Source organism: Rhamphochromis sp. 'chilingali' (assembly GCF_963969265.1).
Source record: "Rhamphochromis sp. 'chilingali' genome assembly, chromosome: 20".
Lineage (NCBI taxonomy): Eukaryota > Metazoa > Chordata > Actinopteri > Cichliformes > Cichlidae > Rhamphochromis > Rhamphochromis sp. 'chilingali'.
In genome coordinates this window covers 13166364-13190088 of record NC_137947.1, presented here as the reverse complement: position 1 = coordinate 13190088, position 23725 = coordinate 13166364, and the positions used below count along the sequence as shown (strand labels likewise).

At 40.9% G+C, this 23725-nt stretch overlaps 1 protein-coding gene across 2 annotated transcripts in view; it reads right to left on the bottom strand.

Annotated features, from left to right (window-relative positions):
- Positions 1–7385: 7385 nt before the first annotated feature.
- Positions 7386–23725, bottom strand: part of wdr27 (WD repeat domain 27) — a 53087-nt gene continuing 36747 nt past the window's right edge. For both annotated transcript variants that reach the window (XM_080869844.1, XM_080869845.1), the window contains exon 24: positions 7386–10486. In XM_080869844.1, coding sequence (XP_080725970.1) covers positions 10373–10486 — 114 coding nt within the window. In that variant the 3' untranslated portion in view covers positions 7386–10372. The remainder of the gene's footprint in view (positions 10487–23725) is intronic.

Here is a 23725-nt window from a genome sequence, read left to right as displayed (position 1 = left end):
ATTTAGTGCAGGACAGATAGCACACGCCCTTCTTAGTGAAACAAGCTGGAAAACCACATTTACCTTAAAATGAAGCGAGTTCAGGCAGAGCTTGGAAGTTGCGCTTTTATAGGCTAATTAGCTTTATCTGGCTCAGTCACAACTGAGTGGCAAGCATGATCCAGTCATAAATATGCAGGTGTACACAATTATACTGTCTGACTACACTGTCTGACTACACTGTCTGCTGACTGCACTTCAGGAAGAGGCTGTAGTTTAAGATCAGGATATAAGTGGTGTGACTGGGAGGATGTTAGTATTTAGCCAAAAGCGCTAATATCGCTGCTCAAAGCAATTCAGCGGCACAGCGTAAATGTGCAGTTGCATTTGTTTTCTTCAAGAGTTCACACAATAGCAGTTTCCAGTCTTGCTTTCTGTGCCAAACACGGTTCAGTGACTGTCACTGACTTCATTTGTTTTTTGCCCGTATAAACATTTGTGAGCTCTGCTTTATTTTCTTTCCTTACACTTTAGACAAAACGTGTCTTCCTACTTGACCTGATGAAAAGCTTTACGGTTTACACCGTTGGCGACGTATAGGGCCACAACACAGCAACCCACCAATCAAACATCTGGGCAACAGAAAAGCTATGGAAAATGCAGGTCTTGTACAGAAATAGATCCTAACTCTTAAAAATGATAAACTTTTGGGTTTCTAAAAATGTCCTCGCTTCAGATCTCATCCCTAAAGGAAAAGAAAAAAGTTTTTTCTCACACTGAGATGAATTTTAACATGTAGTAATTTACAACGTTTGAGTTGCCCAACAGGGATTTGGGCAACAAAACAGAGCTCTATGAATTGTTCTCATAGGTTTTGTGAAGCAATTGAGAAGTCAACAGGAGAGCAAGAAGACTGTGGAAAACACTCAAAGACGTGTGTGCACACCATTAATCACTGTATTATAACGTCACAAGACTTCCAGTTTTGACTTTTGGGCTTTGAGGGAAATTCGAACTGTGCAGTGACATGCTAATGCTGCCTGCTGGTCACCCTGTATCTCTGAGCAAACAGGGACTGATACTATAACGAGCATGGCTTATGCAGTCATCGCTTGAAAGGCCAGCAGCTGCAAAGAATCTGACATGACAAGACAAAAACAGAGTTGGTTTCATTACGTGACACCACAAGTTTGCTTTCAAAGCATTTTAATAGCCAGTTTTCAAGTAAGAATGGCTCACATACCTTGGCTTAGAGCAGACATTGCATCAAAGTGAGATAGCCAGTGTTTGACTTGTTCTCCTCCCAAAGGTTTACGTGTGACCTGTGTGGGTGGGATTTGTTGACACACGATTTGTAAATCCTGCACAACAGAATGTTTCCTGCATGATATTATGCTTGGGATCATAAGTGGATCCGGGCAACTTTTAAATTGTATTGAAACAATAAGAGCAAAATCAGATGGTTCTGGCCTTTGTTTGTGTGCTCAGCCAACATCCTAAGCGGAAGGATGAACAGAGGGAATCTTGTTTACTTCCTTTGTTGCCTGCAGGACCGTTGAAGGATGGCAGGCTGTGACGGCCCCATTAATCGCCTGTTGGTTGCTCATGTTTAGCGAGCGCCCAGCGCTGCCAGCTTTATGCAGCGTTGCTTGTCGCAGTGATGTAACCCGGCCTCGGTCAACTCAGCGGGTTAAGACTTATTCCCAGATGTGTATTTGAACCATTGGACTCGAACGCAGGCAAAACGTCCCCAAATTGCAGGTCTCAAATACAAGTTTGGCATTGAGTACTGAACTTCAAATAAACATGACATCCTTTCAAAGAATGAAAGAAAAAAGGGGGGGGAAAGAGAAAGTAATAGCAGTGTTTCCCTAAATTTACTTTGACTCACACTTCCCTACATTTAGGTTAATAATCGAGTGATTACAAGAACAATCCCCATTTTGCTTTCACTCTCTTTTCTCACAAATGCATTTTCATTACTTAGATGCAATCATTTGGTAATGACTTCCAGATTCCCATTTTCCTCTTTGAGCTGATGGGATGTGTGGAGTTATAGCAGAACAGTAAGATCTCTTACTGGAAATTTATGAGAGCCTAAGAACTGTGAGAATTATGAGTTCTTTTTACAGAAGACTTGTGCAAGAGTGACTAAGAAATCTACAGGGAGCAGCAATGTAAAACCTACAACAACAAAAAAGATTGTAGGTATGGACAGCTAATGCAAGAACTAAGAGGAGTTTTGTGTGAGAGAGTGAACAAAGTGAGAGTGAGATCTCTTCAGCGGAGAGGAAAGGAGGAGGAGCTTTGGCCTTGGGTCCCTGGGCACAGAAGGTGCTGCAGCATAGCTGAAGCTTCAGTGCCGATACAAACTCATCCTGCATTTTAGTTGCTCAGGGACGTAAAATGTAGGTAAAGGTTTGAGTTTTTGAGTACTGTAAAGTACATACATCACAACAAGGCATCCTGTAGAAGTGTTGGAGAGTAGATAGCACAATATTTCATGGCTTCCATTTTTCATTTATATCGCTCCATGGTTTTACTTCCTTACAGTTTAAAAGTTTCATATTATACTTTTCATTTTGATGCTTTGACAGTTACAGTTTCATGACACAAAAAAGAAACCTGCTTTTATGTACCCACGGAACATTTAATAACTACAATTTTAAAAAAATCCACCCCTTGACCAGTAATTTAAAAGTTTGAGTAATCAAAAACTGGACTACACGATATTTTTGCAAAGGAGGATGGTAAACATGCCACACAGAAAAACAGGAACATGAGCACCACGCAGGGTTTTATTGTCTTTTTTGGTTGTTACAGTACAGGTCACTGCTCACCACTGTTCTTCTTTCAGTAGCCATTTTCACACATGCACAGCAGCCTTGAACCTCTCTAGACTTCAGGCTATATCCAAAAAGATGCGTTCATCTTCCAGATCTGACAATTGAAGCCAACCGGAGACATTATAACCAGAATTCTGAATGTAAATCTACAGAAAAAAATCCCCAAATGCTAAAAACTGACGATTGTCACACTCCTGTCACCAAGGAGCAAATAAACTGCTGGAACAGGAAACTTATTAGTCGACCATGTTGTTTGCACTAATACGTGCATGCAGCAGAGATTTGCAGAGACTTCAGAAGTTGTAACTGTACTTCATACCTTCTCTTGGCATACCATATACATGGGGTGAATTAGGATGGCAGTCTTTAAGTGCTCTGCTGGAATGAGCCAAACATATTGATTGTGGTTGCACTCCTAACTGGCCTGTGTGTACCTTTGCGCATGTGTAGTAGAAGTAGTGTACTTGTGGAGGAAATATGAGCCTTTTAAAGCTTACTTTGGCCCACGTTGCCAAACTTGATGGATTTGAGAAGCAGTTCATGCAGTTTCTATCCATTTATTTAGATAGTGGTTTTATAATACAGACAACAAAGTGGTTCACAGGAGGCCTCCTTGTGACAGTCTTATGAGCATTAATTGTCCTTGGTTTTTCATCAAGAGGGCAGCACTGAAAATGCTCCAGTCAAGTCATCTTTTACAAACAGTCAGTTTTTTCAGACATTACGGGAACATGCTTTATGTGACCGGGCAAAATGTAGGAACATCAACAGCGCTGTGAGTCCTGACTCCTGCACGCTGTGATGAGGCAGCATCCTCACCTAAACCAGAGGGACTACTTCCAGGAATGAAACTGTATCTCATGCTATTACCTGTTGTGTGCTGCGTGTAAAAATGAGGAATTGCGAGCAATGTCAAGGCCCGAGTTCACCAACAAAGATGTTTGAAAGGTATGGAAAACTTGCATATATTGTGAATTGCTTTATGAGCCACAGGTAATAAATCTATTTGGTATTTGAGCGAAGAAACACGGAGATAAATTCGATTTATGAAAAAGGCAACAAACGTATGTGGTTTTAAACAATAACTTCATTGTTTTAACACCTAATTTGAAAGCAACAAATCCGTCAAGTGGAGGGGAGAATGTGCTGCATGCTGGTTTTTGATATAACAGAAAAAAAAAAAATCACTGAATCATACACCGAGGGTCGGTGCAGTTAGAAGGAATGTTCCAGAAGAGAATTTCCTGCTCATTATTGACTCCAGGTTTCATCGCTGGCAACCTGACTCTGTCTGTACACCGAAAGCTTTAAACATTTGAGGTGAGTTAGTGTGACGCAGCTACAGTTTCCTTCAAAAACCATCTAAAATTCAGTTCTGAGATGTTTTCACTTCTGCTGAACCAGAGTTCATTCGAGGGTATGAAAACTTGCACCTTATGAAATGGAAATTCTGCCATATACTTACTTTCTTCCACAGATTTAAGTTACCCGGACAGGTGAAAGCCACGGCTAGTTGGCAACCACATAAGCTTAAAACTAGGCTCGCAAGGATGACACATGATGTATGTATGTGTGTTTTTTAATATCTCTTACTTTGATGTGTTTTCAAACACTGCCGGCACATTAAATTGGAGCAGAAATATTGATCACATCTTCCTCTTCAAAGCTTTCCCATTGTTTGTTTTATGGCAAGAGTAAAACTCTAAGAACCAGAGCATAATGTTATGTAACAATAGTAATATTAAAAAAAATGACAGATTAACAGGCTACATAGAGACACATGCACTGAAATGGAGCTCAAGCACATGTGCTGGTAATTTCCCAGCTTACTTAAACATGATTAAAGAGGAAAACATAAAATTGCCTCTTTAAGGAAATAAATTCAGCCATAAAAACAAAGGAATTCACTAATGGTAGAGGTTAATGTTCAAATGCTATCTTTGTTCAGCGAAAGGTTAGAGTTTAGTTTGATGAACCTGAGAAATGGGCAGAGACTTGATGGTTTATACTTACTTGCCAAACTATCATCTTATCTCACCCTTGCGCCTCGGCTTAATGGAGCTGACGAAGTGCCTTAACCTTATAAATACTGTGCGCTCAGCGAGGAGGTTCTTGTTTTAAGGCCATTATGACACCTCTGGATTTCATGTTCATAACGATCAACAGTATTTGAATGCATTTTACCTCAACAGGGTTTGTTCACGGATCTGGAATCCTGTGTTACGTGCTCCTGTTTTTCCCATTTATCCCGCTAACTCCGCAAGGGTCTCGTGTTGATTTATCAGAGTGTTAAGGGTTTCAATGTTTATGCCTCGCACCTTGGATGACACGATCTGGTAATAATCTGTATTTCCGTTGTTGTCTGCACAACGCAGCCCAGAGCTGCTCAGGACAGAGTCAAGTACAGTAAAGACGCTAATTGCTTGTCTGTCTTCCTGTGTGGCTCCATCGGGATATTTCACCAATATTTATTAGTGACTTTAAACCTTATCTTTCATGGTCGTTATTTACAGTTACCTTGAATGTTGCAGTCAGAAGGGGTTAGGCTGGGACATGCGCTGCACCGTTCAAAATAGAATCTGTAATTTGTGGACCACAAAAGAAGAAGCAGAGCGCAGCGACTACACAGCATGTTATATCTGATGCATGAACTAATGTATGTACTCAGGGCCTCATACTAGATGGTTTTCAGGAAGGGTGTTGTCAAAGTCAAAAATGTTCTTGACTTGGCTGAGTGACAGATTTAATGTGAACTGGACTCCGAACAGCCATAGCTTGTTGTTTTACACAAACGACGTAAAGTACCGTACACGGGTGATCAAAAACAAGCCTTCTAGCATTGACACCATTAGCAATAATCTTCCCTCTTTTCCCTCCCCCATGTTAATGAGCATTGATTGGTTCACTTTGATAAGACTTCAGAGTTTCTCAATGTGGTGGGGTGACTCACAAATAGGTTACGCCGTGCTAGTCTGAGGTCTCCCTTAGAGGAAGGATGAGAAGTTTGGCCATTTTGGAGAGTGTCAGATCAGAGCTGCAACTCCTCCACAAGGAAAGGAGCCAGTTGAGATGGTTTGGGCATCTGTCAGATGACTCCTGGGCACCTTGTGTTTCAAGTGTTTCAATTATGTCCTAGCAGAAGGAGACCAAGGACACGCTGGTGAAGTTACGACTGTTGACTAGCTTGGGAACACCTTGGTGTTCTGGGTGTCCCACCAGAACTGCTGGTGAGATAGCCGGGAGGAGTGAGGTCTAGGCATTTCTGCTTAGGCTGTTGCCATGGTGATCTGGACCCACATAAGTAGGAAAAATGGATGTATGGATGTTGTCCCCACAGGCTAAAAAGCAATGGAAGTAACATGCTGGTCCAAGTATAGTCAATCCATAAGTGTCACAAACCTGCTTGTCCTTATAATGGTCAACAGCAGGTGAAAAAGAGGTCTACTTGAAAAGAATTGTATGAGAAACTGACCCTACTTCTTGCTTGATTTATCTCCTCAGTAAATATTTTCCCAGTGAGTTGTTGATCTTATTGAGAATTATTGAGAATTATGTTCATTTTGTAAATTATAATCACACAGAGTAAACTACAAGATAAATTGGGTTATGTTTCCAGACGTAGCTATTTGTGATTCCCAAATTGCTTCCGTATGAGAATCCTCTGTTGCTGGCTTCTCAGTCTGAGCCACCTCTGGTTTCAAGAAGATGCCAAAATGCCATTATCAGGTGGAACAAACTAAGATGGAAGTAGCTAACATAATGCATAAAGGTCACGTTAGCTACTTCCATCTTTTATGTACAGCTTATGGTTGTATCGTTGCTTCCACTGTAGCACACTGATGCTCGATGACTGATACCATCATTAGTGTCTGAACATTTGAAGACTCTCATTAAATAGATTGCGTATGAGCTGAATCTCAGTTATTTTTCCTGTAATTTACGTATAGAATATAAATCATTACAGATATCATCAGTTTGGATTTCTTTGGCACAATTTATAGAACATTATACGTTGTTCCGTTAGCTTTGCTTATACTGGAATGAACTGAGAGAGCAGAACAGCAGTTTTTGACACGTGTCCACTCCCTTAGCTTTGAACTCTTGAGAACAAAAGAGCAGAAATCCTCACGAGTCTGTAGATCATCAGTAAAGTTCACGTGCCTCATTATGACCCAAGGGAAATGTGTTCAGAGTGCTGATGAGACTGTGACCAGCGAGCCAAAAGACCACCAAACCACATAGCGGGGAACGACACCTACACATTTGTATATTATGCTGAGGGCTCTGCATATCTTCCTCCAGCGTTACACCATGTTCAGTGCTGTCATATCCAGCATCTAATAATTCCAAAGCTGGAGACAAAGTTCTTCTTTCTGTCAGTTTCAATGACAAAAGACTGTGAGAGATTGAATGTTGGACACTCATAATGTTTGGGTGTGGATATTATTGAAGTCCTTTTTATTTTCAAGTGTACTTCATTCTTTAGTGGTGAGCTCGATGAAGGGAGTGGACCCAAAATGACCTCACACAGACAAAGGATTTGCACATATGGCAATATATTACTTTGTTTTGAGAGCACATGCTCACTGAATTCAGGTTAATTAATTCAAGGAAAGACACTGAATACACACATTCCAGGACGAAAATAGAGAAAGAACATGGCTGCGTAAATTTACCCCAAAGACAATTTATCGTTCTGCTCCGATAAAAAGTGTCTCCTACTTGCAGGAACACTAAAGCTCACCGTGACAGGGAAAATGCAGCGTTGCCAGTACATACCTATCTTTGTGGCATAAACACACGCACCTACACACACACACACACACACACAGTACATACATAATGTAATGCATGACAAAGCAAGAGGTACCACCCTATAAATCCTATCCATATCTGGCAGCTGATACTGTGCAACTTCAAAGCTATACTTCATGATCTAGCTGAGGATCGCACTGCACATCCTCACAGACAGCCTGCCTTGGTATCAATTAAAGTAAGCAGTCCAAAAAGGGCAGAGTAAATCAAATACAGAATACTGGACAGGGGACAAGACACAGATGAGCAGTTTTTGGAAAACAGTCTGAGGAAGTTAAGACTGAGCATACTATCAGTGGATTTAGCGCCATCACATAATGCATCAACTCTGATATCTTTTCCTAATGGACAGGGGATGAGTGATGCTTGAAATTATGTCCCCCTGCAGATGGGGGATGAGCATTCCTCCTTTCTGTCTGAAGACTGAGTTAAGGCTTATAATATGGTGGAGGTGACAGGAGCAGCAGAGCAGGAGACTGTTTTTCCAAAGAAAATTAAACATCACCAGGAAACGTTACTTAGCAATAAACTGTGGTATTAAACTTGAGATAGAAAGAATATCTTAATGTTGAACCTAAGAGGACATGCGATATAGGATTGATGACTTTGTGACTTCAAAAATTATTTTTGATTTTATTTCCAAATCAATTAATAGCAATGAACTGGTCTGCATTGGTGCATCATATCTTTATTCTCTTCCCCCTCCTGCCCCCCCCCCCCCCCCCTCTTTCTTAAATAGATAACTATCATATCTGATATCATATCTCACAGTACAATAATATTGAATGGGTTGCATTGTTGTATTTTGTCATGTTTCTCAGGTCTTTGTCTGAATTTCTACGAACATTATTGCTAAGGATTGTCTTATTGCATTGGAGTCACACTGGGTTAAATATGTACACTTGGGTTTTAAGGGGTATTTATTATTTTCTTTTTTTTTTTTTGGGTTGTATGGAAGCCCCAAACGCAATTTCATTGTTCTTGACAATGACAATAAATAAATAAATACTGAAATACTGAAATGTAAGAGAAAACATATTAATCTGTCACCTTGTTTGGAGATATAAGAATGACACAAAAGAATAGAGACTTAGTGGGGTCTGGCTGGGCCATTTAAGGACATTCACAGAGTGGTCCTGAAGCCACTACTTTGTTATATTGACTGTGTGCTTAGGTTTGTTGTCCTGTTTGGAGCTGAACCTTCAGCCAAGTCTGAGGTCCAGAGCGCTCTGGAGCAGGTTATCATCAAGGATGTCTCTGTACATTGCTGCATTCATCGTTCCCTTGATCTTGACTGGTCTCCCAGTTCCTGCTGCTGAAAAACATCCCCACAGCATGATGCTGCCACCACCATGCTCTGCTGTAGGGATGGTATTGGCCAAGGGATCAGTAGTGGCTGGTTTCCTCCCGACATGATGTTTGGCATTCAAGCCGAAGGGTTTAATCTTTGTTTCAGAGAATTTTGTTTCTCTGATCTGAGAGTCCTTAGGGTGCTTTTGGGCAGACTTTTTGGCTGTCATGTGCCTTTTACCGAGGTGGGGCTTTTGTTTGGCTGTTCTGCCACACAGGTCTGATTACTGGAGTGCTGCAGAAATGGTTGTCCTTCTGGACCTTCTCCTCTGTCTACAGAAAATTCCTTAAACGTCATGGCTTGGTTAGTGCTCTGACATGCACTGTCAACTATGGGACCTTATGTAGACAGGTGCGTACCTTCATGTTGAATCAAATTAATTTACCACAGGTGGACTCCAATCAAGCTGATCAGCAGAAACAGGATGCCCCTGAGTTCAGTTCAGAGTGTCATGGCAAAGGCTCAGAATATACATGTTATATTTTAATATATTTTTAATAGATTTAAATTGTTTTGTAGAATTTTGAGGTGAAGAATGAATTGAATCTATTTTGGCACAAGACTGTAACATCACAAATGTGTTTTTAAAAAGCTCACAGAAAATAAACTGGAATCTTGCATCAAATGGGAAACCTTAGAAATTTAAGCTTGCCAGCTTTTTTGTAAATAGTGTTGTTGCAAACCAATTTTTCAACAAATTCAACAATTTTTGAACAAATTTCACATTGAGCCTTTATATCCTCTACTATGTATTAGAGTACCTGACAGTTTGTTGTAACTAAGGTAGAAAGGACTAAACATCCAGCACAAACAATGGAGATGGGTGCATCAGTATGAACAGTAGGAGCATCTGTGTGTCTGGCAGCCAAAGTGGTTGCACCCAGTTGATGTCATAGCTCTACGTGCTGATCTGCTAAGTGGAGGTCACAGCCAGCGATATAAGAAGTACATCTGTTCCACATACTGAACAAACTAAACGTTATGCTTGACCATTCAGAATGTGCAACAGATGTGAAAAACTGCTAATAATAATTGTTTTTGGCAAATTTAGCGATATTATGTTTAATTGACTAAATCGTACATCACAAAAATGCAGCTAAATGAGTTCAAAGAAAGCAGCGTGCTCCCTTTAAATAAGAAATGCGCTGGAAGCATGGGCAGGAAGTTTAACAAAGACGAATGATCTGAAATGGCTGGTTTCTACTGACAATTTTAAGCACCGAGGAAGAACACACAAGAGAACATTTTTATATAACTCTACCTGTTTTTCATTAAACCAAGAGCAAAAAAAGAAAACGTTTAAATTCTTCTTTCCCAATGAAAATCCCACTTGGGACTGCATTAATAAAACCTGCATGGGTTCTGCAGGGGCCAGCTGTAATTACACAGTCTTGTTGAGGACACTGTGCACGGCAGCGCTGGTGTCACAGGACAAAGAAGAGCCACTGCTAGACTTAAACAGCCTGAGCTTCCCATCCAGGGTCCCAGTTAGCAGCTGTGAAGAAAAGAGAAAAAGCATGACATCATATTACGCTTTTATTTTTGCACACTTTTTTTCTAAAACCGTGTCAGACATCACTCTTCTTTTTACCACCTCTCTATTTAGAATACAGAGTTTCATAACGGCACACCTAGATCCCCGAAGAAGAAGAGCACCATTGAGGTCAAGACCATTCTGTGTTCCCCACCAAAATTCTTGATTTTCCATACTTGCCATTTACCCCCCCCCCCCCCCCAAAAAAAACAAAACAAAACAAAACATCATGTTGCCAGGCCTTAACTCTGTTATATAACTTCGTTTATTCAAACAAGGAGATTGAGGTTCCTGCCAGCAATACTCTCAGTGAGTCAAACATTTGGAGATTAATAAGGCACCCACACAACAATAAACTAGCATTAATCCACACCCTGTAGGCAAACACACACGCACACACTACACACTTAATGACATGTGCAGGCTGCACACAGACAAGCACAAATACAGACGATCAATGCTTGACTACAATTTTTAGTGAGACGTACACAGTGAATCATATGTCTCTATCAGCCAAGAGAGCAGATGAGGCTGAGGAAGCATTACCTCAGCACTCTGACAGTTCGTCAGAAGCAGTGGGAAACCTTCTATGTGGGCTTTGCAGTGAGACCTATAGCACATTTTTACATGTGCAATTGTTCAGAATTTAAAAGTATACCATATTATGGAAAAATAACTCAAGATAACTCACAAACAGCTGTTATAACCTCTATTTCATGCCACTTCAACCCAAGTTTATTTTTACCACCCAGTCTTAAAGGACAAGTGAGCATAGTCTTTATATAAAGTCACGGCCTCCGGGGCCTGAAAAGTGAAAGTGAATGCTAAGGTGCCTGACGCCTCTGGCTTGACAAAAAGAAAAGAAAAGAAAGAGATCTTGTTGTATAGAAGTCAGGGGTAAAACAAACCTTAGGCTCACATTGACCTTTCACCCTCAGTAAACATCTACATGATGAGTTGATGTTCTTAATTGTTCAGTTCTCTTTCATTTTTTAGTTCAGTTCTTTCTGACCTTGGTGTTAATTTAGTAAATTATGGTGTCCTCTAGAGTCTTAAAGGGCAACAAGATAATAATGACTCATATGTGATTGACAAATAGCGACCAGTGAGTGTGTCCAGTAAGATCCACCAGTTACTTTCCATGTTTCAAAAACCTCAATGATGACACTAAAAACATTGGTTAGGTCCATCCCTAACCAATGGATGATGTCACAGTATGTCCATCTTCTATATGACACCTTTGTAGGTAAGTGGAGAAAAACAAAGAACCAATCAAAAAAACCCAACATTTTACAAAATGGGAATACTCCATCAGGGAGTTTTACCTATGGTGAATATCTAGACCTGAGATGGCTGTAAAGACAGCATCTTTTTTAAAAGCATGATAACATCAGGAATCTTGGCAAACAATGATTTGCCAAGTTGTGATAAAAAACACATTTGGTACAACAATGGTCCAACATTTTTTCCCTTGTACTAAAAAGGTTTTATGCAGGAGAAATAATCCTTTACCAGCAAACAGATGCCTGTGCTGGGAAAGGGAGTCACAATAGCTGAGGTCTGAGGATGACTCAAACACACTAAACTGGGCTGGATGCATTCTTCCTTTGAAGGGTGAAAGTTGCAGTTTCTCTTCTATAGACACATTAAAGAATTCCTGGCGAGTGTGAATCCCAGAGACAAGTTAACTTCCTCATAAAGGCAACCCAGTGAGCACAAACATATTACATCTAAATATGCATAGTATGTGATCGTGAGTCTTTGTACACCATGACGTCCACCTCAGTGACCTTAATCAACAACAGCCAGGCTGTCTGGTTCTTGCTCCCAGGCAGCTGAAAAGCCTAAAACAGGGATGTCAAACATAAGTCCCGGGGGCCAGAATCAGCCCAGGAAAGACTCCAATCTGGCCCACTGGAAGGCTTTGGAAAATGTGAACTGTATTTTTATAGGTTTTATAGCTTTTCCTAAAAAAAAAAAAAACAACCCTCCACCATGGCCATTCATATTGCACCAAAGTAAAGCAAAAAAAAGAAAGAAGAATTCCTGATTTTCATTTTTTGTTCACAACTGTAGACATTTCCAACTTTTCCAGTTGGGTCACAGTTAACAGTTAAAGTTAAAAAAGTCAGTTAACAACTTTCTACTTTATTATTACAGGACTTAACTGAGGAATGAACAACTAGAACATTTACTGCCATTTTACACATTTATTTCTGACATATTTCTTTAATATGGCAGATTTGTGGCACAATTAGGCAAGATTTTGTAATTATATAGAAAAACTGAGACTTATTGTTAAAATTGCACTTCATTTTAATTTTCTTAGGGATTAAATGTGTAGTTAGGTTTTTTTACACTAACAGAAAGGGGAGTTATATTGTTCCAGCCCACTTAAGAGCTAAGTGGGCTGTATACAGTCCACAATGTAAAATGAGTTTGACATTCTTGACCTAAAACTTATGAGAGTTAGACGACAGCTACAGTAGCAACCATGGTTTTGGATCAACTCTGATCCAAAACCACTGTTACTGTGATAATACACCAATGTAAGCATGTAGTGTTAAGAGATAAACACAGAAAAGTCCAAAGGAATCCAACACATTACATCTTTGCAACCTTAAACTTTTATTTTGCCCCAAACAAGCCCACATAATAAGGGTAACTGAAGGTTTTATGTGACCTTTGGTATCAGATGTTTTTGTTAAAAATACTGACTTACTATAGAAACACAGAAAGGAGTCATTGTGGGTCATGACAGATTTGGCTGACATTACAGCTTCATTTTCAAGACAGACACAGTTTTCATCAAGTTTGATTTCTGTGGAATTTTAGATAACCTTACGCACATAACCTGAGGCTCCATTTGAGAGTTTTGTTCATTTGTTTTGAGGTTTGGTTGAACAAAGTCCAAGTCCAAACTTTTTAGGAATTCTGAGTAAGATCAGAAAATCCATTGCATGGTTTGTCACGCATGTTGCATAATTTATTGTTAGCAACTGGCTCAACACCACGGAAAAGAAACCACAAATCAACAGTTCAAAGCCAGAATAAAAATGCCGATTGAGAAAGCAATGTGGATTAGATTTTCAATGGTGAGTCAAATTTTGGCACTCTGGATGACAGAAAGTATATGTCTATAGAAACCGGTATGAACAAATGCTAAGGATTTGATAATATGGCGAACAATGTGTTTTCCCCTCCCAGAGGATGCCATTCATCAGCTGTGAAGCACAAATTTCACAAACGCCAAAATAGCAAGATGTTCTGTAGTGACCATGCTGAGAGTTGAAGGAGGATCCAGATGACAGATGGAAAAAGGGGCAGATGGTCACCACGGTTATCTCAGTCTTGACTTTACATAGACATGGGATCAATAAAAGAAATGTATAGCCTGTTGCTCGTGGTGATAAATAGTTGGTAACTTATGGATATATTCACACTCAGAACCTTTTAGACATTAGACAACAGACAATACCATCTGGGTGAATATAAGAAAGTAGTTATATAAAATATAATGTTTTATATCCTCCGCTTACCCTTATATTTTTTAAATGTAAATCTTTATATCTGTGTATCTTTAAAACATTAAAATTGCATAAAATGAGAAAATAGAAAAAATTGAGAAATCCGATTGTACTCACAGATCTGAACTTAACATTTTGAGTACTGGGACAAAGGAAGTTCACCATTATTACCTAAGACCACAGCCAACTGAAGAAGTTCTGTCTAATGCATGTGAAAGGTTTCGATACTTAAAAATGTCTCTTGTGACTTTGAAACTTCCTGTTCATTGCAGTTCCAGCTGTGCTGAACACAGGCCAGGCTGTCTCAGCTCAGTCTGTGTCTCACTGTAATGTGACATTCTGGAGTAGACAGCAGTCCACCTCTGTATTTATTCTCTGGCTGCGACAGTACGAAGGGGGTAATGTCTGAGGTCAAGAGGAAACATATCCATCCATCCATCCATCCATCCATCCATCCGTAATCAGCCAATCAAATGGGCAGCTCAATGGGCAAGTAGAAACAACACAACCTTAAAGTTGACTTGAACATGTCTACTTGAATGAGGCATGGTTGTTGGTGCCAGATGCTTTGGTCTGAGTATTTGAGAAACTGCTGAATACCACACCCAGACCGCACTTGTGTCAGCTAACAATAGGAAGCTGAGGCGACACACAGGCTCACAAAAACTGGGGAGACTGTAAAAATGTTGCTTCCTCAATTTATGCTGCAAGGTTTGAATGGTTGGGTCAAAATTTGAAGTAAACAACATGAAAGGAAGGCTCCATTCCACCTGTGTCATCTCTTTTATGATCTCAGTGTACTCATCTTATGATGGTTGCTTCCAGCAGAATTATGCACCATATCACGAAGCTTCAAACAAACTTCATCCAACAGAGTACCTTTGGAATGTGACAGAACGGGAGATTTGCATATGGATATGCAGCTGGCAAATCTACAGCAACTGTGCTATCGTGTCAATCTCCCAGGAAAGTTTCCAGCATCTTGTTTAATCTGCCTGCAGTAGTTCTAACAGCAAAATAATGGTCAACCCACTGCTAGAAGAGTGTGCCTAATAAAGTGGCTGTGAGTGTACAATGTACATGAATCAAAGTGTTGCGCTGACATCATTGGTATTTGTGACACACCAAAATTACTCATATATTGGTTTGTGTGGTGCTGTTAGGTAAAATAGGTAGTAACAACCAATGATTCTTACTGTTAAATAACCTAAAAACCATTGTAAACTAATAAAATAATAATGTAACAGCATCAGAAAGTGCATCTTATTTCACTGGAGTCCTCAAATGTGCTACTTTTTCCAACCAGCAGTTGCAACCACGAAGATATAAAATTGAATTGCTATTCATTACAGCTGTAATTGTGCTGATCGTACTGTGCTGCATCTCAGGGAAAAACTCCAGGGATCCTTTTATATCCTAGTCCATCCCTGCTGTGTGAGTAACAGCTGCCAAATGGCCACAAATTAAAAATGATACAGTAAAAATGTCTACTGGGACAACAGCTGGGGTTTTTTTGCCCGGCTGCAAAAAGTAAAGATGATAAAAGCTGACATAGAGAGACAAGAAAAGCACTTAGCATGAAAAGTCACAGATATGACTCACTCTTTGTTCATCTTAGTTTGGATGATCGTACGTGTTAAAGTTTTGCAGACAACTGATTGTGTCAGCAAGTGGTCATGGTTCTGCGCTACCTCCAACACACTAAGTGCAAATGAGAACCAAGTACCTCAGAGTTCAAAAACATTCACTTAGTCCAAAGACTCTAAAAGAAGACAGTAGATTATAACAAAAAACAAAACAAAAACAGATGTATGACTCAGAAACTGACCAGACGTGTAGCGAGGAGGTCCAGTAACTTACAGTAAGATACAGTGGTGTGAAAAAGTATTTGAGCCATTAGTGATTTTTTAGTTTTTTTGCACATTTGTTACACTTAAATGTTTCAGATCATCAAACAAAGTGTAAAATTAGATACATTTAAAATTTTAAATTATGGTTTTATTTACTAAAGAAAAAAGCTATCCAAATCTACCTGGCTATATGTGGAAAAGTAATCGACCCCTAAATCTAATAACTGAATTGCACTGAATAAAAACAATTTGGCAAAGAAGAGTGGGCCAAAATTCCTCCACAGTGATGTGAAAGACTCATTGCCAGCTATTGCAAATGCTTGATTACAGTTTTTGCTGCCAAAGTGGTTAACCAGTTATTATGTTTAGGGGGCAGGGCTGGACTGGTAATCTAGCATACTACGCATTTGCCTGGTGGGCCAACGTACTTGTGGGCTGATGGGTCAATATTTCTTTTTTCTTTGTTGATAATTATACAGGCTACAGGCCGGCTTGTGGGGCTGCTGCACCCCGGCCATGCAAGCACTAACAGAAGCACATTTGTTCATTAGTGACACTGGATTGCCCAATCAAATCTGGCCCCTATTGCACTCATGCACCTTGTAGAGTTTATTGTTGAAGACGCTGATAATGATGGACAAACAAAAGTGAAATGGTGCAATATATGTCAAATTAAGTAAATTAAATTAATCATATAAGCAGCAATAGTACCAGCAACAACCCCCTCGTAGTCACAAGAGGCGCTAAACAGAGAAGTGCAGGAGAAGGGATAGCAGTCTCAACAACAGAGTGAGAAAGAGATGGAGGAAGTTCTAAATAACATGATAAGAAAATGGTTGGAAAGTAGAGATTCAAATTTTAAAGTAAAATTAATGACTTCTAGTGATGTGTGAAACCACAATTTTCAGTACGATTCCAAGTAAATACAGGATCACTTTTGCCAATACTAATACTGATATAAATACTTAACCTATGAAGACAGCCTATGTAGAGGAGTGCAATATGTCATGAATTATGAGATGAATCATCATGAAATGCATATTCTGAACACATATTAATGACCACAAAATCACTGTGATTTTTACCTTTCACAATAGTTACCTAACAGAACAAAAGAGATCCAATCCCAGTGCGAGCATCAATACTATCAATATTTTGATCGATCTGTCTCCCGCTAATAACCGCTTTGACTAACGGTTAAAGAGTAGTTTTTTATTGTCACATGCATGCACTGCTACTAAGATGTCCGAATCCAACAACAGCTTTACAACCTGATAGAAAAGAAAAACTTTCAATATCAATAATCCAACAAATTGAAATTGAAACAAAATACAGTATGCGTATGATTATTATATATACATACAGTTGCACTAAAAGCTACACTTTTTATTTAACTAGTATCAGCTAAGATGTGCTAATCCAACGACTGTACCAACCAGACCAACTGATACACATAATGATAGTTTCAAATATTTTTATGTGCATATATTTAACTGGACCATTTGCGACCAATCATGGTGGCCTGCTTGGACCAAAGATGCTAGGGCTGATTTTTTTGTCTCAGTCCATACCTGTAAAGGGCCACTTATTATTTTACATACGACGAGACAGGTTGGTGGCTGATTTTTCCCTTGATAAATGAAATCATCATTTAAAAACGTTTGTATTTTCGTCTAATATTAAGCTGGAGCCAGGCCTGGGGAGGGAGCCAGAGGGGGAGCATCCAATGACTGAGCTGTAGGAGCCTTGGGGTCTGGCCGGGTGCAGCCCGAAGGAGCAAATTGGGCCCACCCTCCTGTAGGCCCAGCACCTGCAGGAGGCTCCATATGGGTCGGGTGCAATGTGTGCCGAGCAGCAGTCAGGGGCAGAGGCCCGTGACGATCTGATCCCCAACTGTCAAGGCTGGCTATTGAGAAATAGAACGTCACCTCACTGGTGGGGAAAGACCCTAAGATGGTGTGTGTGGTTGAGTTATAGTTGGGTTCACCTCAATGCAAGCCTTTGGAATTGCCTTCATTGAGAATTGGCGGCAGAGGAGGGTATTCTTATATCCCCTCAGCTTACTTACTAACTTTTTGGGGTCACTGGGTGAGGTTCTTGAGGGTCCGCCTTCACACCGTCATTCTTCTGGGAGACTTCAATGCTCATGTGGGCAATGACAGTGATACCTGAAGGGGTGTAAGGGAGGAATGGCCTTTCTGATCTGAACCCAGGTGGTGTTTTACTATTAGACTTCTGTGGAACTCATAGTTTGTCCAAAATAAACACCATGTTTGCACATAAATATGTCCTTAAGTGCATGTGGCATCAAGCCAGTGATTGATTATGTAATGGCATCATACATAGCCATATGTTCTGGACACTTGGGTGAAGGGAGGAGCTGAGCTGTCAACTGATGATCACCTATCGAGGGTTAGGGGTGGATGCTGGAAAGACCTGGCACACCTAAATATATACTAACAGTGAGCTGGAAACGTCTGGGAAAGGCCTTGGTCTGGGAGATCTTTAACTCCCATCTCTGGCAGAACTTCGACAGCATTCCGAGGGAGGCTGGGGACATTCAGTCCAAATGGATCATGTTCTGCGCCTCCATTGCCGAGGCAGCTGCAAGGAGTTTTGGTCGCAAGGTGTCATGGTGAAAATCCCTGAACCTGATGGTGGACACAGTAATCAAGCTGAAGACGGAGTCCTATCGGGCTTGGTTAGCCTGTGGGACTTTGGAGGCAGCTGATGGGTACTGGCAGCCGAAGCTCCCCTCACAGGGTGTACAGTGTAAGTGTGGTGCTGCTGAATTCAACTGAGGATATAGTCAGGCAGTCAGGGAATACTTTTAGGACCTCCCTAAACCCACTGACATGCCTTCTGAAGGGGGGACTGGGGACTAGGGGAACTTTAATTTTCGTAATTAAAATGAAAATTTTATGTCTACAGAAACAAAATTATCTACAACTGATACTAGGTTCTAGGTTCTAGGTTCTTTATTATTTGTCACATGCATAGTTATACAAGTATAACACACAGTGAAATGTAGCCTGACACGCTCCTCGACATGTGCAAAAATTGGGGGGGGGGGGGGGGGGGGTGTAGAGGAAGAACATTATATATATATATATATATATATACACATATAGTATATACACTGGGTGAATGTGCAGTAGTAGCAGCAAGCAGGTGAATTCTGTACATTAATATGAATAGATATCTGACTATTTTACAGGATAGACAATATAAACATATTTAAAATTAAAGGAATTGAAATGTACATTGTGCCTTGGTTTAGTGTCTGGAAGAGTCCTGTCTCAGTCAATTATAGATGATGTGAGAGGGCGGGTGTGTGTGTTTAGGGCACGGATGGCTTGGGGATAGAAGCTCGGAAGATGCGGAACCTTCTACCAGATTGCAGAAGTTGGAACAGTTTGTTGCCAGGATGGGACGGGTCCTTCAGTATCTGCGCTGCTCTAGTCCGGCATCTCCTGGTGTAGGTGTCCTGAAGCGGGGGGAGAGCAATCCTGCAGCAGCGTTCTGCTGTACGGATCACTCTCTGGAGAGCTTTTTGGTCCTTCACACAGCTGTTCCTGAACCACGATGTCATGTTCTGTGTGAGGATGCTCTCCACAGCACCTGAATAGAAAATCCTGAGGATCTTTGGAGAGACCCTGAACTTCCTCAGTTGTCGTAGGTGATACAGGCGCTGCCTAGCCTTTTTGGTCTGGACCTGAATGTGGGCAGCCCATGTCAGGTCTGAGGAGATGTGGACACCAAGATACTTGAAGGACTGCACCCTCTCCACTGGAGCTCCATTGATGATAATGGGCTTGTAGTCTCTGTGCTGACCCCTTCTGAAGTCCACCACCAGCTCCTTGGTCTTGCTGACGTTCAGCTGGAGGTGGTTGTCCTGGCACCACGATGCCAGATTCTTCACTTCATCCATGTAGGCCGCCTCATCGTTGTTGGAGATGGCACCCAACACCACTGTGTCGTCAGCAAACTTCACAATGGTGTTGGAGCCATGGGTGGCCACACAGTCTGAAGTGTAGAGGGAGTAGAGCAGTGGCGAGAGGACACATCCCTGAGGGGCTCCTGTGTTGATGGTGATGCTGTTGGAGAAGCACCTGCCCACCCTCACCACCTGAGTTCTGCCAGTGAGGAAGTCCAACACCCATGCACACAGACGGCTGTTAAGTCCCAGATCCCTCAGCTTTGTGAACAGTCTGCAGGGCACTATTGTGTTAAACGCTGAACTGTAATCAACAAACAGCATTCGCACATAGTTACCCTGTTTCTTGTCCACGTGGCTGAGAGTGGTGTGTAGGACGTGGGCGATGGCATCCTCTGTGGATCTGTTGGATCTGTAGGCGAACTGCAGCGGATCTGTGGTGTCTGGGATGGAGGAGGAGATGATGTTCTTCAGCAGCCTCTCAAACACCTTCATTACTACCGAGGTCAGTGCAACTGGCCGGTAATCGTTCAGGGATGAGGGTTTGCTGTTCTTGGGCACAGGGATGATGGTGGATCTTTTGAAGCATGTGGGGACCACAGACTTCGCCAGGGACTCGTTGAAGATGTAAGTGAACACACCTGCTAGCTGGTCAGCACAGCAGCGCAGCAGACGGCCGGTGATACCGTCTGGCCCCGCCGCTTTACTAACAACTTTTATAGGAAAAAAATTCCAATGTGCTAAACCAAATTACTGATAAGGCATCAGTAGGCAAAAAAGCAACACAAACAAAAACACTTTAAGCATCAGCTGGCTTCAGTTTGTTTGCTAAATTACTCACTGAGGTTTAGATGAACAAGGTCCTTAACTTAAAGATCAAGTGTCAGAAAGAAGAGGGACATGTCTGTAAAGGTTCTCAGTCATCCAGGTCATCGTGGTCTAAAGAGCTTGGAACGAAAAGCGTCTGGACTTCTTTAAGTTTCTTGAAGATGTTTCACCTCTCATCCGAGAAGCTTCTTCAGTTCTAAAAACTGAAGAAGATGAACCATTTTCTTTCCAAGCTCTTTAGACAAAGAAGAGGGATATTTTCACAAAGAGAGTAACAACTGGTTCAACAGATGCTTAGAAGAGCTCATCTAGGCAAGGCAAGGCAAGGCAAATTTATTTGTATAGCACAATTCAACAACAAGGTGATTCAAAGTGCTTTACAGAGACATTAGAAACAAAAACAAATAAAAAGCATGATTTAAAATTGATTAAAACAAGCAAACAAACAAACTAACTAAACACACACATTTCACACCTGTTCGCGCGATCTGAACCCTTATCGTAAGGGGAGCTACCAGTCCTTCTGTGGACGAGCTACTTTCTATTTTAAATTCCCTGAATTTAAAATCTCTAGACCCAGTCTAGACCCAGTTGGGGAGCTACCCAGAGCTCTAATCCCACACCTGTTCGCGCGATCTGAACCCTTATCGTAAGGGGAGCTACCAGTCCTTCTGTGGACGAGCTACTTTCTATTTTAAATTCCCTGAATTTAAAATACTCTCTAGACCCAGTCTAGACCCAGTTGGGGAGCTACCCAGAGCTCTAATCCCACACCTGTTCGCGCGATCTGAACCCTTATCGTAAGGGGAGCTACCAGTCCTTCTGTGGACGAGCTACTTTCTATTTTAAATTCCCTGAATTTAAAATACTCTCTAGACCCAGTCTAGACCCAGCTGGGGAGCTACCCAGAGCTCTAAACCCACTTAACAAACAAACAAACAAAACAGTATATAAAATCAAAACAGATAAAATCAGAACAGTAGATAAAATCAGTAGTTAATGTAAGTTTTGAAATTTAAGCTTAACAAACAAACAAAACAGTATATAAAACCAAAACAGATAAAATCAGAAATAGATAAGATCAGTAGTTAGTGTAAGTTTTGAAATTTAAGCTTAAAAGTGTGGATTTGGTGCTTTATTCAAATGCAGCTGAGAATAGGTGAGTCTTCAACCTGGATTTAAATAAACTGAGTGTTTCAGCTGATCTGAGGCTTTCTGGGAGTTTGTTCCAGATATAAGGAGCATAAAAGCTGAATGCAGCTTCTCCGTGTCTGGTTCTGACTCTGGGAACTGATAAAAGACCGGATCCAGATGACCTGAGGGATCTGGAAGGTTCATACTGGGTCAGGAGGTCATTGATGTATTTTGGTCCTAAACCATTCAGAGCTTTATAGGCCAGCATCAGAACTTTAAAGTCTATCCTCTGACGGACAGGTAGCCAGTGTAAAGACCTCAGAGCTGGACTGATGTGGTCCACTTTTTTGGTCTTAGTGAGGACTCGAGCAGCAGAGTTCTGAATGAGCTGTAGTTGTCTGACTGATTTTTTAGGTAGACCTGTAAAGATGCTGTTACAGTAATCAAGCCTACTAAAAATGAATGCATGGACTAGTTTTTCCAGGTCCTGTTGAGACATCAGATCTTTTATCCTTGAAATATTCTTGAGGTGATAGTAAGCTGACTTTGTTATTGTCTTAATGTGTTTTTCTAAGTTTAGGTCTGCATCCATCACTACACCCAAATTTCTCGCCTGGTTTGTGGTTTTTAGATGTATAGATTGAAGTTCTCTGGTGACCTGTAATCGTTTTTCTTTGGCGCCAAAGACTATTACTTCAGTTTTGTTTTTGTTTAGTTGGAGAAAATTGTGGCACAACCAGTCATTGATTTCCTCAATGCATTTACCAAGAGCCTGTACAGGGCCTCGGTCTCCTGGTGACATTGTGATATATACTTGTGTGTCATCTGCATAGCTGTGGTAGTTTATTTTGTTGTTCTTTATAATCTGTGCCAGTGGGAGCATGTAAATGTTAAACAGAGGGGGTCCCAAGATGGAACCTTGGGGAACTCCACATGTGATACTTGTCTGCTCAGATGTGAAGTTACCTATTGATACAAAGTATTTCCTGTTTTCTAAGTATGTTTTGAACCAGTTTAGTACAGTTCCTGAAAGACCTGCCCAGTTCTCCAGTCGTTTGAGTAATATGTTGTGGTCAACTGTATCAAATGCTGCACTGAGATCCAGTAAAACTAGGACTGACATTTTTCCACTGTCTGTATTCAGACATATGTCATTAAACACTTTTGTCAGAGCGGTTTCAGTGCTGTGGTTCTGTCTAAAACCTGACTGGAAGGCATCGTAGCAGTTATTCTGTGTTAAGAAGTAATTGAGCTGTTGAGAAACTGCTTTTTCAATGATCTTACTTAAAAATGGGAGATTTGAGATCGGCCTGTAGTTGTTCATTTGTGTCTTGTCAAGATTGTCCTTTTTCAGTATAGGTTTGATTACAGCAGTTTTTAGTGGTTCTGGAAACACACCTGACATTAAGGAAAAGTTGACGATCTGTAACAGGTCTGACTCTAAAGTCTTTGAGACCTTTTTGAAAAAACTTGTTGGCAGGACATCTAAACAGCAGGAGGAGGAGTTCAGTTGACCTAAGATGTCCTCCAGGTCTTTGCTGTTAACAGGGTGAAACTGTTTGATGGTGTTTAAACAGCTTTTCGGTGGACACAGTACATATCCTGGATCTGCTGTTGATGTTCCAACTGCTTGTCTAATCTTTTGGATTTTGTCTGTGAAGAATTTGGCAAAGTCATTGCAGGCCATGGTTGAATGAAGTTCAGCTGCCACTGACACAGGAGGGTTTGTTAGCCTGTCAACTGTAGAAAATAAGACCCGAGCATTATGGCTGTTTTTAGTGATGATGTCAGAGAAGTAGGACCTTCTTGCACTCCTCAGTTGTAAATTATAATTGTGAAGTTTCTCTTTATAGATGTCATAATGAACCTGGAGGTTTGTTTTTCTCCATCTGCGCTCAGCTTTCCTACACTCTCTTTTTTCATT